At 41.1% G+C, this 14,884-nt stretch overlaps 1 protein-coding gene across 3 annotated transcripts in view; it reads left to right on the top strand.

The window, feature by feature from the left end:
- The first annotated feature begins 372 nt into the window (after positions 1–372).
- The window catches only part of LOC147889720 (G-protein coupled receptor), a 40,003-nt gene continuing 25,491 nt past the window's right edge, over positions 373–14,884 (top strand). For 2 of the 3 annotated variants that reach the window (XM_087391607.1, XM_087391606.1), the window contains exons 1-8: positions 373–590; positions 716–794; positions 2,086–2,183; positions 2,285–2,323; positions 2,627–2,698; positions 2,916–2,990; positions 6,471–6,539; positions 6,644–6,689. In XM_087391607.1, the coding sequence (XP_087247733.1) occupies positions 546–590; positions 716–794; positions 2,086–2,183; positions 2,285–2,323; positions 2,627–2,698; positions 2,916–2,990; positions 6,471–6,539; positions 6,644–6,689 (523 nt within the window). In that variant the 5' untranslated portion in view covers positions 373–545. The remainder of the gene's footprint in view (positions 591–715; positions 795–2,085; positions 2,184–2,284; positions 2,324–2,626; positions 2,699–2,915; positions 2,991–6,470; positions 6,540–6,643; positions 6,690–14,884) is intronic. The other variant, XM_087391608.1, reaches the window with a different exon arrangement.

Genomic DNA, 14,884 nt, shown 5'->3' with positions numbered 1-14,884 from the left:
CAAGACTGGAGTTGGAATGACAGTGGGGGTTGCAGGTGAGGGGGTGACAGGAGGAGCCATTCCTTTCAATTTCTTAGCCCGCATGATGAAGGTAATGGTATTGCGAGAAGCAAGCGGAGCAGAGGGAGAAAACAAAGAGAACAGAGAGCAGGAGAAATGGAGGCGAGAGGAACCCCAACTAAACAGCACGTGATTCGCCACGTGGAGGAAACCCATTGGCCGCAACACCAAGTGGAGAACACCCATTGAACGCAACACCAATTAACGGTGAACCGCGGATAAAAATATCTACCAATAAAAAATAAACACGCTAGCGACCATGCATAATTTTAAAAATACCTTAATTTCGCTTCTCCTAGTCGTTGCCTTAACTTAGGCCTTCCAAGGCGGGCCAAAAACTGGACGGAGTATTGGGTAGTGCAATGACCCATTGATTCTATATTATATGAAATTGCCACCTTGTGTTGTACGTTGTTTTTCCGATTTGTACGTCCACGTCGAGTTGCTCAACCAATCACGCTTCTTCGATCCTTCCGACAGCTGCCATGCGAATTACAAAACTTTACGGACGTCCTTCGCTTTATCATTTGGTACTATCGGCGACAATCATTGTGTATTTGTTCCTTCGAACATCATCTCCTTTTTCTTTTCTAACTCAGCTGGCTTGGAATCCTTGTACAACTTGAACGCAGCTGAGTTCGTAACTTGAACGCAGCTGAGTTCGTGCAGTGGAAGCGTCAAATTTTCTGCCATGGTTTACTCCGTCCGATCGAACAACAAACTTATTTTTACTGGTATGCACCCAATTTGTAAATTGGACAACATAATATTGTATGAGTGCTTGCTTAAATTTTGATCGACTCGCAGTTGTCGTCAAGTAGCTCTGCAGTGGCTGTATTACGATATCTACGCTGCAGGGGTTTTCCTTTTCGAGAGAGTGATAGTCAGTTTTTTTGGCTCGGGAGGCTGATGGAAGGGAACATCTCAAAGTTGCTTTTCTTGGTTTTGGGAAACAAAAAAATCATGAAATAGCTATAGCATCTCGAGAAATTTTTGGAGGGAGGGGTGTTCAAAGATTCAGAATCCAACCGTTCAGAAAATCAGCTTATCCACCACCATGTGGCTGTTCACTTAACCACCAATGAATAGGAATACATGGGTTTCATTCCATCATTCTACACTTCACACCACACTCGTACATAGATAAGGTTCACACATTACTACACAAATGACTCGAACCCCATTCACATTGGACCATTGGTATGGCCGCTTATTTGTCCACCTCTTCCTCTATAATTGGAGCTCGCCTTGCCTTGGGGATATACAATCCTCTACCACCTCATGGACCATGAAGGCTGTTGCGGTGGTCTATCTGTCCAACCACTTCCACCGGTACATCCTCTAGCTGTAAATCTGCCCTACCTTTGTGATAGTAGAATGCATGATCCCTTCCATGCGTACTACTGGTGGACTTACCAAGCCCAATCATCACATGTAGCAACAAATCAATCTTGGCATGGTGGGCCGGTCCCTTGAGCCTTTTTGTTAGACTAGGAGTATGGACGATTGGCATCAATATGGTATCTGAAACTTGTCCTTGAACCAACTATCTGATCCTTGAGACAAATTCAAACGTGCAGCTCTCTATGAAGGGAGCCCGGAGGATGTCAGTCATGTTGGATTCCCCTCCAACTATCCAAGAATCAGCCTATGGCATCTGTCTGCACACAGGCTCTTTCTGGATATTCATCACGATAGGGATCCACTGTTGTTGGATGTTCCTCATGCAGTTATTTAGCTTTTCTTGAGTTTGACCAGTTTGCTCTTAAAAAGGAGTTTTATCTTTCTTTGCATGAGGCTTTAATTAACCATTTGCAACTCAACTATCCTTAATAACCTCATTTTGTGACGTCTAATGTATAGTTGTTTTGTTTCCTACTGACAGTAATTGACTTTACCTGAAGTTCCTTCTGACATTGAGACCAAAAGAGTGGCAAGTTGATAACAATTAAACAATTGATTATCATTGGATACTTACCTTGTATGATGCATAATAACCTAGGTTTTCTTTCATAATTTTTGCAGTTCTGGCAATGTTTTGGTCCTCTATTATCAAAGCAGCAGCTGCACCACCTTTATCCCAGTGTTATGCCTTGGACAGAGACAACTACCTTTATGACTTCGTATCCCTGCTTGTTACCTGCTTTGAATCACAATTTTTATTATTTTGGATTGTTATTTGCAATGATAGTATTATGTAAGTGTTTCTGATCACTGAGACCAGACGGATAAGATTGGAAAGGTGCTGGAATTCCACGGACAGGTACTATGTACTGGCACCAATGTGTTATAACTATACATAAAAGTGGGTCTTAAGTTATTCTTTTGTCCCTACACTGGCAGATGTGGTTATGCAGACTTTGAATAGATGTATAAACCAGTGTTACTCTGTTTCATTATTTTGAAACGTTTATTTGTTATAAGAAGCTGGCCCACGTATCTTTTAGACTTCATTGCAATGGAAGGTTGTTGACATCTTCATAAGCTGGTCTTCAAACATTCCCACTAATTTTTTTGCGCAAAAATGGAGAATTTCAATGTTTTTTTTTTTTGTTTGACATGACAGCAATTCTTGATGCAGGACGGCTCTGATTTTGTTGTACGATTTTGTCAAGATGTACAAAATCGATCACAAGATGTAAGATTCGTTTAGTTGCTTCTTGAGTGAAAGAAATAACTACCTGAAATAGAGAGAGTTAATACATTGAAGCAGTACCACTAAAATTTCTCCCATCAGGTTCGATTGTGGGCTTGAAGGGCTAGATTAGTTGATTCAAATGTTTTTGAGTAAAATGAGATTACTAGAATACAAAATCCTGAGATTTTGGGTGCTTTGGACATTCTTTGTGATTCAGGGGTATGTAAATTTTGGAAGATTTGCTCCTCAAAATATTTTCACAAAAGGTTCTGGTGAAATGGATTTTCTTCAGGTGACAAATCAAAATCCATGGCATTTAATTGTGGGGACTACCCTTTTAAAGCTAGATGTAGACAGCAATGCCTTTACTAAAACTGAAAGTACAGTTTCTCATGCCCTTGATGTTGAGCTTCTACATGGCATGGTGATGAATCTTTAAAGTTTTGGGGCAATTTACTCGTGCCAAGAATGCTCCGCATCTCTAGCTGCTGCTGCTTCGATTAAATTTAAGTAACTTGTGGATGATGAAATCAGCCGTATTAAAAATTTATTGCATGAGGTGTTACAGCTTGCCCAGTATGGATTCATTCCCTGCCAACGTATTACAGATTATATTGCCAATGCTTTTGTAGGGATTGAATATGCAAAGTACACTGAGCAGGATGTTCTCTTGTTGCAAGTGGATATTGCAGAAGCATTTGATAGATATTGTACAATGGGATTTTATCTCATAGACCATGCGATCTTTGGGATTTGGGAAAAGAATGCAGCATCTCATTTATTGGCTGTATTAAGATAGTAAATGCTGCTGCATTTTGGCAGGTGATCTTATTGATGAATGGGCTCCTCATTGTTAAGTACATCAAGTTTGTTTGCTTAGTGCATTGTTTTATGCAATAGCTACTCATCCGATGCTTCAATACATGGATCACATAGTAGCTATAGGTACACTGTATGGATACACGGAAGAAGGTCACTGATTGTGCAAGCACATGCTGATGATTGTTTCTTCATTTCCCAGAATACTGAAACGGATCTTTCGTGCCTTATGCATGCATTATCTTTTATATGGTTTGGCAGCTGGCCTACAAGTGAATTTTCAAAAGTCGAAGCTTCTTCCACTGCATGTGAAAGATTGGCACCATATTTTATGGCTTGGGCAAATTGTCTTCTATGCAGCTTGTGCGTCATCTTGGTTCACCCTTTAAAGTGGACAGTCACTCGCCGTAGACAATTAGACTGGGTGCTAGACAAGTTGAAAAATAAATTGGAATACTGAAAGTTGGCTACCTAGCCGTTACATGTCCGTTTCCCATAGTCCAATAATTCTTGGTTGCTTATATGCAGTTTTTATTTTTCTCTCATGATGTTGGCTAAGCAAGATATCTCAAGTTTCATGGTCGCTATCATGGAGCTTTTTTGGTAGTCACATCATTGACGCAAAGCCCTCAGGCTACTTTCTGTTCTAAATATTCATATGCATGTTCTAGCTCATAAGGGGAAAATAATGCTTCAGTTTATGCAGTGTGGTCAGCCATGGGTGTACATGATCCGACACTGGCTTTGCATTTTTCTACTCTAGTATTTGTTCATTGATATCTAACTCATTGGGATTTTCTCCTGGGTCACATTGATGGCAGGATTAAGGGATTCCCTTTTGTCTCACTGGCTTGTTTTTTGACTGGAGCACATACTCTCTCATCTTAAATGGAATGGAAGGGATTCTCTTGCTAGAAACTCTTTGTGTGCTGCATGCCTACATTGGTCAAAGGTGTTTGCACATCTATTGGCTCAAAGCCCCACCGCTCTTACTTTATTCGGTCCAAGGGCATATGCCTTGTGGGTGTGCTCGATGATGTTGATATGGTGTTATTTTTTCCTATAGTAGTCAGACAGTTTGTCTTGGGACAACATTATAGAGCCCTATAGCGCTTATTGTCATAGATGCTTCATGACGTTCAGCCAGTGCTTGTCCTTGAGATTATGGACCATCTCAAAGACTGGGCTCTTCACTCGGATGAACTTGTTTGTCATTCGTTGCTCTTAGGTGATGACATAGTTGCATCATTGTATGAGGTTTTGTTGCCCCCTCCTCGGGCTTTTGTTCATGTGAATCACATCTGGTCCATGAAACATGCTTCTTGGTGGTGGAGGAAAAGGTTGCAGGAAATTTGGGCTTGCAAACATAGTTACCAGGGAATGCCATTCCGTCTCCCTGGAACGTGGGAATGCTGTTCCCAGGTGGATGACAGTGCGGGAACGTCTAGGAATGCGTGGGAACATTCCCAGATCCCTCTCCAACCACTCTCCACCCCCTTCCACTCAGCCACTCAGCCTCTCAGCCCCCTATCTCAAGCACTCAGCCCACTCTCTAAGCTCTCGGGCCTCAAGGCTTAAAGCTTTAAAGTTTATGCACTTTGCCCATTGCACTATGCACATTGCAATTTGTGTTGATGTGTATTTCAGTTTTCTAAGGATTTTGTGTCTGTAAAAGTCTAAAATGGAAAGCTTAGAGCTGCTACATCTGGTTATTCTTAGCATATTTTGGTATGTTTCCATGTGATTTGATGACGTGTCATATGACGTGGCGTTCTCATTCCCGTTCACCCGTTTCCTCTTCCTAATACGTTTCTGTTCCGATCCCCAACGTTCCTGAAATGTCCCCGTTCCCTGGTAACTATGCTTGCAAAATCCCCTTAGTCAACAAATTTTCTTATAGCAAGTTCTGCTTGGGCCTTCCATTTGGACAGATTTTGGCTTGCCAAACATATTTCTCTTGGTACTTGTTGCCGATGTCCGTCCTTGCTGGAGTCTATGCCTCATCTATTTCGGCGTTGCCCTGATTCTCGTTACTCCTTTTTGCTATAACATTGTCCTTAGGCCTGTTTCCCTACTGCTTGCTTTGGCTACTTAGGGTTCATCCTATCAGGCAGGGCTATGATCTTTTCTTTCATTGATTTCGCTATTGGGCACTATGAACTCTATGGAAGGATCTAAACCATAGGGTCTTTGGTGATCCGTCCCTGGTTAAGTGTCACTTCTTTTGGAATCTCTATGGCAATCCTTCTTTGACTGCATGCATGAACTAGATCTTGATTATCTTGCTTTCTTGTCACATAATGTGATTTCCTAATGTTGTAGTTGCATGTCCCTTTCTTGGGGACTGCTCTTTGTAATATAATGACAAATGGATTTTCACAAAAAAAAGAGACTTTGTGTGTGTATTTTCATCTCCTATCATGTGTGCTCCCATGCATTTCTATCAACTTTCTAAAACTAGATTCTACAAAGAAACTTGAAGAGGATTTTAAGTATTGTGTATCACTTTGTGTTTCTCTCTTGAGATGTACTATATTTTTAGTTTTAATACAAAGAAACCCGAAAAACAAATTAGAATTACCAAAATTACTTGCATGTAATAAAAAAAAGCATCGTGCATGTGAAATAAGTGTACAGCAGCCATACTAACTTGACTTACCTTCATGGCATACTTTGAGTTATGAGTGCTCTGCATTTATTTTTGCTCAATCCACAGTACTTCAGTCTGGTATTTTTATTTCTCCTTAAAGATAGATTCTGCTTATGCATTCAACTTCCCTCTTAAGAGTATGCATGGCGCACACAAACAAACTTCACACATTTACTACCCTTTTCAGTATACGGAAGCAATTTAGTTCTCATCTCTTTTTGAGCAATATCAATTTTTATTGTAGCTTGAGCTTTCCTGCATATGGAAATTGTTAAAGATGTCATTTCACATGTATCTTTTCAGGAGTACAGATACGGTGATCTAAGACATTGTGAGCTCAACGGCTATGAGTTGATGGGGCGTGAGGCACAGGTATGACCCTTACCATGCTATTATTGTTTGTTCCATGAATTTCAGAGAGGTCAGTAATTATTAATGCATGTGCTAACATTAATACATTCCACTTACTGCTGCAGATTAACATAATTTGTGGAAGTTGTCCTTATGGAGCCTCTTGTGAAGGTGAACCCATCATTCTATAAGACTGATTCATATATCTCTAGATGCAATTCCCTTTCCCTAAACCTAAGATGTATGTTTTAGACAAACATTTTTTGATTAGAGCACAAAAAAGTTCTGCAAACTGGCAGCATAAAGGAAAGAATTTATGACCTAGTACAAATCCAATTTGGAGAGGTAGGTCAGTGCAAAACTACTTTTGAAAGTTCTTCTAGAGGAGCTACTCAAAGTAAAATCCATGAAAGCAATTACCCTAGAGCTAACCTCAATATGCTTTTCATTTGTCTAGCTTCTTTGTGTGCTTGTCCTTTGTGCCCATGAACACATGCAAACTCTCAGACCTCGTAGCCACTTAATGGCCAAGGTGTATGGATCAACACTATCGATGCACATCAATGAGTACGGAGAGTGGGAAGGTATGTGGACGGTTGGCTAGGTAGGCTTTTGGTGGGGTCATTCCGCTTTGGCACATTTTCACCCTTCAAGCCCTTATTTTGGAGGCAAGACATTGAAATGAGAGAGTACATCGTTGCTTTGTAGACTCGTAAAACGCTTTGGAATCAATGCCACAAGATCTCCCGATCTACTCACAACTTTATCACAAACATCAAGGTCACTAGAGACCATTTTGTTGCAGAAAGACGCAAGGCAGACAACGATGCACTTGCCATCCCTTGTTGGACATTTTTCTATGAAGCTTCTCAAGACTAGCAGCTAGTGTAACACACCCACAGAGTGATCTCCAACAAGGGCAATTCCAAAGAGAGAAATATTTCAAAGGAGACGAGTCTTCACGTAGTGGTGACAGCAAGACGAAGAAGAAAGGCTTTCCAGGAAATTCTGTAAAGGACCATAGAAAGAAAAATCATATCCAAAGAGAGATGAAAGGAAGCCCAAGGAAGACTCAACATAGTCAATCTTCTGGAAGTCTCTTCTTGTGATAGGGAACTTGGAAGCTCTTACAGCTTGCCATAGGGAAGAGTGGATTGTAGACAGTGATACATTTAGATGCATCTCCAACTAGAAGGGGTGATTCAAGCGCTTGAAGCCTACACATTTGCAATCATCAATCATAGTGGAGTCAAACGGATCACAACATTCTAGTCACCACCACTCACCTCTACCATGCTAAGCCGCCAAATCTGAAATTCTTTGACTTGTCCTTTACTTAAAAATCAGTGGGCCTTTGCATACTTGTACAGCAGAAAACACGAAGAGTGAAAGCTTGGAGAGAGGGAGGAAGAAGAGACCTATGAGGTTGTTTGGTGTGGGAAGCAATGGAATGGGACTGGAGTGCAAAGGAGCTAACAACAAGAAAAAGCAAACGAGTTGACTTGACCTACAAGGCACATACCAGGGCTAAGTGCTAACAAGACCCTTCCATGGTATGGCTAGAGTATCCTGGAAACGTCTCAAGAATACTTGGATCTATATCATGGTTGCACATGTTCGTCCAAGATGGATATAACAACCTATGATAGTACATGGAGATCATCATCGCGATGAGGTTGTCCTCCGTGGGAACATAGGACAACTGGTATGTCTCTAGCTGATAGTCGCTCTTGAACATAATGATAATGAACCTCAATGTGCTTTGTACGTGCATGAAACATTGGGTTACGCGCAACCGCCAAAGCACTCTGGTTGTCAAGCTAGATGGTAGTAGAAGCTGGCTGGCTGATGTCAAGATCTGTGAGCAACTTGTGGAGCCATATGCACTCTATTGTAGCTGTGAAAGCTGCCTTGTACTCAGCTTCAGTGGCACCCATAGGTTGCTTCTTGCTGAACCATGAGATGCATGATGATCCAAGCATGAAACAATTGCCAATGTGATAACACTCTCATGTCATAACAACTTGCCCAATCACTGTCCGTGAAAGCATGCAAGACCCCTGGAGACTCATCACCATAGAATAGTCCCAAATTTTGTGTGGCCTTTAAGTAATGGAACACCCACTTCACTGCTTGTCAATGCTGTGTGCTGGGTTGTGCTCAATTGGGAGATAGCATACTGAAGATAAGAGCGAGTATGGCATGGATAAATATATCTGCTCAATTGGGAGATAGCATATTGAAGATCAGGGCAAGTAAAACATAAATAAATGAGGCAGCTCACAGTCTACTGATAAAGGGTGGCATCATATGGGGCACTCCCATTTTCAGAGGACAAATGGAAGCCAGGCTCCAATGATGTAGAAATTGGCTTGCAATCCTCAAATTGGAAGCGGTCTAAGAGCTGTCCAATGTACTTGGGCTGACTCATCATTATACCCCCCTCAACATATGCAAACTGGATGCCCACGTAATAATGCAATGAGCCCATGTCTGTCATTGCGAAGGATTTCTGCAAATCAGTCTTAAAATCTGCAATTTTTTCCATATCTGGTCCAGTGACAAGCATGTCATCCACATAAAGAATGAGAATTAAAAATTATGCAGCACTCTGTCGGACATAAAGAGTGGCCTTTGTAGGGTTGTTCTGAAGGCCATGGGCTGTCAAATATGCTTGTATCTTGGCATACCATGGCTGGGGTGCCTGCTTCAATCCATAAAGGGCCTTTTCAGCCAGCAAACCTGTTTTCAAAACCTTTTTGCTCAAAGCCAGGTGGCTGAGTGACATAGATCTCTTCCTGTAAATCACCCCAATTGATGAACCTCCCCAATGTCTGTGGGACACAAGAGCAATGATGCACCGTATGGTCGTAATCTGTTAGGTGGGAACAAAGGTCTCCTCAAAGTCAATGCCATGTTACTATGCATATCCCTTTGCAACCAGGCGGACTTTGGAGTAGTCAACGCTGCCATCAACTTTCCGTTTGACCTTATAAACCATTTTGTGCCAATAGCATGCTTGCTTGCAGGCAAGTCATACAACTCCCCCAAGTGCCATTTGCATGAATGGACTCAAGTTCAACTCTCATGGCATCCATCCATTCTTTGCTGTCAAAAGCATCCTTGTGACATACAGGTTCTTCATTACACGCAGTGGCAATTAAGCTACAGCCAAGAAATTACCCTGCAGTTGTTTGTTCACATGTCTAGTGTGGGTAGGTAAAGGCTCAGTCTGCTTGCTATCCCTGAGGGTGTCCAAAAGCCAATGAGGGACGGGAGGAGGATCTGAGCTGCTTGTGGGCTGTGCATTGTGCTCTGCACTGACTGTTCTGAATCTGTAGGTGATTGGAAGAGGGGCAGCAAAGAATTAAAGACTTCTGAGGCCTCAATGGATGGCTATTTTTTGCAGTCCAGCCAAGGTAAAGGCACATTCTCAGCAAAAACAACATCCTTGCTGATGATAACCTTGACTGTGCTAGGCTGATAGACCCTCTATCCCTTTCTCTCTGAGTTGTAGCCACTAAATATGCACTTGATAGCCTTGCCCTCAAGCTTATGCCTCAGTTGAGATGGAACATGCACATATGCCAATGACCCAAACACCCGCATATGTGAAATAACAGGCTTTCGGCTGGTCCATGTCTCATAGGGTATGATAATCTTCAATGCCCGGGTGGGTACTCTATTGAGTACATAGTTGGATGTTTTTGAGGAATTACTACCCATTGCATTGGGTTCTGGAGCTGAAATCTCTACTGAAATTCAGATTTTACAGCAAGCTCCTCTTGTTCCACATGTCCCGATTCAGCCACCAGCTGGTTTTCTTCCCCCACAGGCAGTGGAAGATGCCATCATACAGGGAAGGACAGAAATACACGCAGCAAAATTAGTTCCGTAGTGGCTGCTCCAAACTCTCAAGGAGAGTAAGATGGATGCCCCTTTGCCTGGCAGAACTCGCAATGCATCTAGACATGATGAGGGGTTGCATTTTTGTGATTCAACTATTGCAAGTACTCTTCTTGATGAGGAAGAGCCTGATACTTTTGAAGAAGCCAAGGATAATGTGCATTGGATGCAAGCCATGCAAGATGAGTTGCACCATGCAAGATGAGTTGCAGCCCATTGAGAAAAATTAGACCTGGAATCTTGTGGATTTGCCATCAGGAAAGAATGCCATAGGTACCAGGTGGGTTTTCAAAGTTAAAAAAGTCAGATGGGTCCATTGATAGGTATAAGGCTCGCCTGGTTGCAAACGGCTATGCTAAGAAGAAGGGCATTGATTATGAGGAGACATTTACTCCTACTTCTAGGATGACCACTATCAGATTAATTATTGCTATGGCTGCACATTTTGATTGGAATGTTCATCAGTTGGATATAAAAACAACTTTTCTTAATGGAGACTTGTTGGAAGAGGTTTATGTCAAACGACCTCCTAGCTTTGAAATCTCGGGTAACGCACATAAAGTTTGCAAGCTGAATAAAGCTTTGTACGGGCTGAAACAAGCCCCACGTGCATGGTACTCCAAGATTGATGCTTGTTTGACCAACAAGGGACTTCATAGGAGTCCAACTAAAAGTACCCTCTACATCAAGAAGGCTGGGGGGGATATTTTGGTCATCATTCTTTATGTAGATGACATGCTGCTCACAGGGTCACATGAAGAAAACATTGTAGATTTCAAAGATGAATTGAAAGCTACATTTGACATGTCAGATTTGGGCATGTTACATTTTTATTTGGGGATCTAGTTTATACAAGAGAGACGTGAGATTATTATGTCTCAATCCAAGCATGTGCAAAAGTTCTTGGATCGGTTCAACATGCAAGATTGCAAGCCTACAGCCACTCCCATGGAGCTAGGGCTGAAGCTTACTATGTATGATGCAGGTGAATTAGTAGATGCCACACTCTACAGCCAGGCTGTTGGATGCCTCATTTATTTGTGCACTACACGGCCCGATATTCAGCTTGCAGTATCTTAGGTGAGCAGGTATATGCACAGCCCAAAGATAGCACATTGGCAAGTTGCAAAACGCATCTTTCGTTACTTGCAAGGCACAAAGTCTTATGGCTTGATGTTTCCTAGGGGGGGTGACTTGTAGATGCATGCATACAGTGACTCAGATTGGGCTGGAGATTTCGACACTAGGCAGTCCACAAGTGGTAATTGTTTCTTTTTGGGACATGCTTGCATTTCTTGGCTAAGTAAGTGACTCAGATTGGTTTGGAGATTTTGACACTAGGCAGTCCACAAGTGGTAATTGTTTCTTTTTGGGACATGCTTGCATTTCTTGGCTAAGTAAGAAACAATCTACTGTGGCTACTTTCTCATGTGAAGCTGAGTACAGGGCAGCTTTCATAGCAACAGTTGAGTGTGTGTGGCTAGGCCTTTTTGCAAATCTTCACCTATCATTGGAGGGTCCTTCTCCAATTCTCACTGATAGTCAAAGCACTATAGCAGTTGCAAAGAATCGTGCGTTTTTATGCTAGTATTAAGCACATCGAAGCTCATTATCATTATGTCAGAAGATAAAGCAAGTAGCTAGTCAAAGGTAATATGAGCTTCCTTTTCTTTAAGATATGCCAACAAGCATAACTTTCAATGCCTTTCCTAAAGGAAAGTCCTAGCTAAAATTTTCCTTCCAAATGTCTTTTTTTCCTAATTGCGGCATTTCTCTTCTTAATGTCTCTGATCTATCACTTCCTCACTCTGATCTATCGCTTCCTTACTCCTTTTTCTTCTTTTGCCTTTCCTGAAGAGGCTTCTATCATGGATATTTCTCTTCTCTTTCTTTCTCAATCTAGGACACTAGGACAATTGTATCGTTTTTTATTAATTCATAGCAAGTGACTCCACTCCTGTGACTCCACTCCTATCTCAACTCCTCTTCTGGCTCCTAGGTACTCTAGGAGGCTATGCATTAATCAAATGCAATTTCAAATCGACAAACTCAGCCATCAAGTGCGAGATATCATAATCTAACTGAAAGGACTTTGATACATTATAAATTTTCATTATTTCCACCTGAGAGACCGAAGTTGATGATGTAGGAGTAGACATGAATGAGGATTCAATTTGTAAAGCCTCTCTTTCTAGCTTGTGATGCAAAGTGCCTTCATGTATATGATGTTGAATCTTTACTCATCACTTTCGGGCAAAGACAATGCTGCAAAGTCATCCCAAATTTACTCATTAGGATTCCTTGTGCATGTTTTCAGGTCATGGTATGAGATTGGCACCACTGCCATTCTCAACTGGTGGCATTCTCCAAAGAGATTGACGCAATTCCATATGATCTCTACACATCGGAGACAGTGATGACTACATAGAAGGATGCACATGTGATTTTAGTCTTCTCAATGCCATTTCTTAGGCCCTAATAAGAGATTGGCACCACTGCCATTCTCCACTTGCACAAATGTTTACCCTACTATTCTAGGAGGGGTATTCCAATCATCATAAGAGAGTGGTGTCCGATTCCAACCCACATGTGAGTCTGATGATCTCAGTGTCATTATGTAGGTGCCACCATGAGTTTGGCATCACTGCCATTTTCCACTAGTGGTTGTCTAGACAAACTAAACCTATAGATTGACATTCCACTACATAGAAGAATGCACATTACCACTAGCGGAGAATGGCAGTAGGATAATGGCAAAAGTGCCAATGCACATGTGAGATTGGCACCACTGCCATTCTCCACTGGTGGCATTCTGAGTTGCATGCAGGGGAGATCAGTATGATCTATGTCTCCACACATGACAATGCTGCATACATCTTCACCAAGCACTTCCACGTGAGAAGTTTGAGACATTTCGCAATGCCCTAAACTTATCTCCTTTTGGTGATTGATCTTTTCCTTGTACATAATCACATTGGCACTACACGGGGGTGTTGGAATTATCGTCATAATTCATGGCAGTGAATAATTTATGACTAATAAGTGGGTTAGAGACACTTTTTTCTCTTTAGAGGTTTTTCCCTCTAACCACATTTAGGATCCCTAACTACAGTTAGTGGTTAGTAATTAGGATAGGGTTTTGTCAAAGTAATTAGACCCAAGGCTTGTATGTTGTTTCCTATTTTTCAGTATAGTGTTTGCTCCAGCTCTCTCCAGCTCTCTTGCTCTCTTGCTCACACACACACATTCTCACAGATTATGCCCAAGATATTCTCATTATTGTTATAATCAATTCTTTTATGTTTACATTATTGAGCATGTTGATCAATTAATAATGACATCGAACTGAATGACAAGTTAGGATTTGGTTCAAGCTTTGGTAGCTTGATGTGAAGAAGAGTCGAATATTTGAGTGTTTTTTATTATAAGACTGAGGTGGTAATTCTTAATGGCTTCAATTTCTTTTGCTGTGCAACTGATGAAGCTTATAATATCTTGAAGCCTTTATGTGTACTTTTAATTATAAGAAGATTGTTTCTTAATTGTATGCATATACAGTGGTTGCATGACCCTAGTTGATCCATTATTATTAATGATATGAAGATCATATTGTGAAAGTTTTTAAAGAAGTGATTATGCATAATAAGTTAGTATTGATTTACTAAAGCTTTATGGGAGATTAATTTTGAATCTTGATATCTTCTATATTTATTTTATCATGGTGAAGACTCTTGTGTTATGGAGGTATCTAAGGGAAGACCCAAAGTCTTATCTTCGAGATTTTGTTTGAGAAATGCTGTCTTTTTGGATGGTCCAAGAAGAATTGGGTTGAGGACTTGCTTGCTTTTTTAGAAGGTGTAGTGGCATGCGTCTTGACGGGACTCTATGAGGACTATGTAGTGTTTGCTATGAAGCTAAGATTTGAAATAGTGAAGTAGCCCAATGCTTTGTTATTGAAGTTTGACTAGTTCAGTCAAGGTGAGGGTAAGACAGTCTCCACATTGGCAATCCGATATGAAGCTTTGTGGACAAAATATAAAAAGAAGCTCTACGAGCCATGTCTCTTAAAGTTTTCTTCATAGTTGCAAAAAGAACGGAGAAAGCTATCAAGTACAAGGTATCAAAGAAGTCAAAAATGAAAGGTGCCATTCTACTTGCTCAAAAAGTAGACATAGATGTTGGTGATGATGTGTCTGTGGTAGATGTAATCATTGATGGTCACGTAACTTCTAATGTTTACATTGATAGAGGTGTATCAATTAATGTTATGGAGTGAAAGAAAGAAAGAAAGAAAATTTATTAAAGCCTTTGGAAGATTAATGGGTCTATGAGACTGTGAAAAACCTGATACAATGAGTTGTGGTAGTGGAGCTACTAAACGAGCATCCACACCAATGCAGAATGCAAAAAAAAGCAAAATGGCAGTACTAAGTCCTAAGTACAAACATAGTCATATCTCG

This window comes from Dipteris shenzhenensis, chromosome 20, assembly GCF_047967505.1.
Source record: "Dipteris shenzhenensis isolate YYH24624 ecotype China chromosome 20, Dip_SZ_1.0, whole genome shotgun sequence".
NCBI classification, from domain to species: Eukaryota; Viridiplantae; Streptophyta; class Polypodiopsida; order Gleicheniales; family Dipteridaceae; genus Dipteris; species Dipteris shenzhenensis.
The sequence above is the reverse complement of the archived record's forward strand: the minus strand, read 5'-3'. Positions and strand labels throughout refer to the sequence as shown.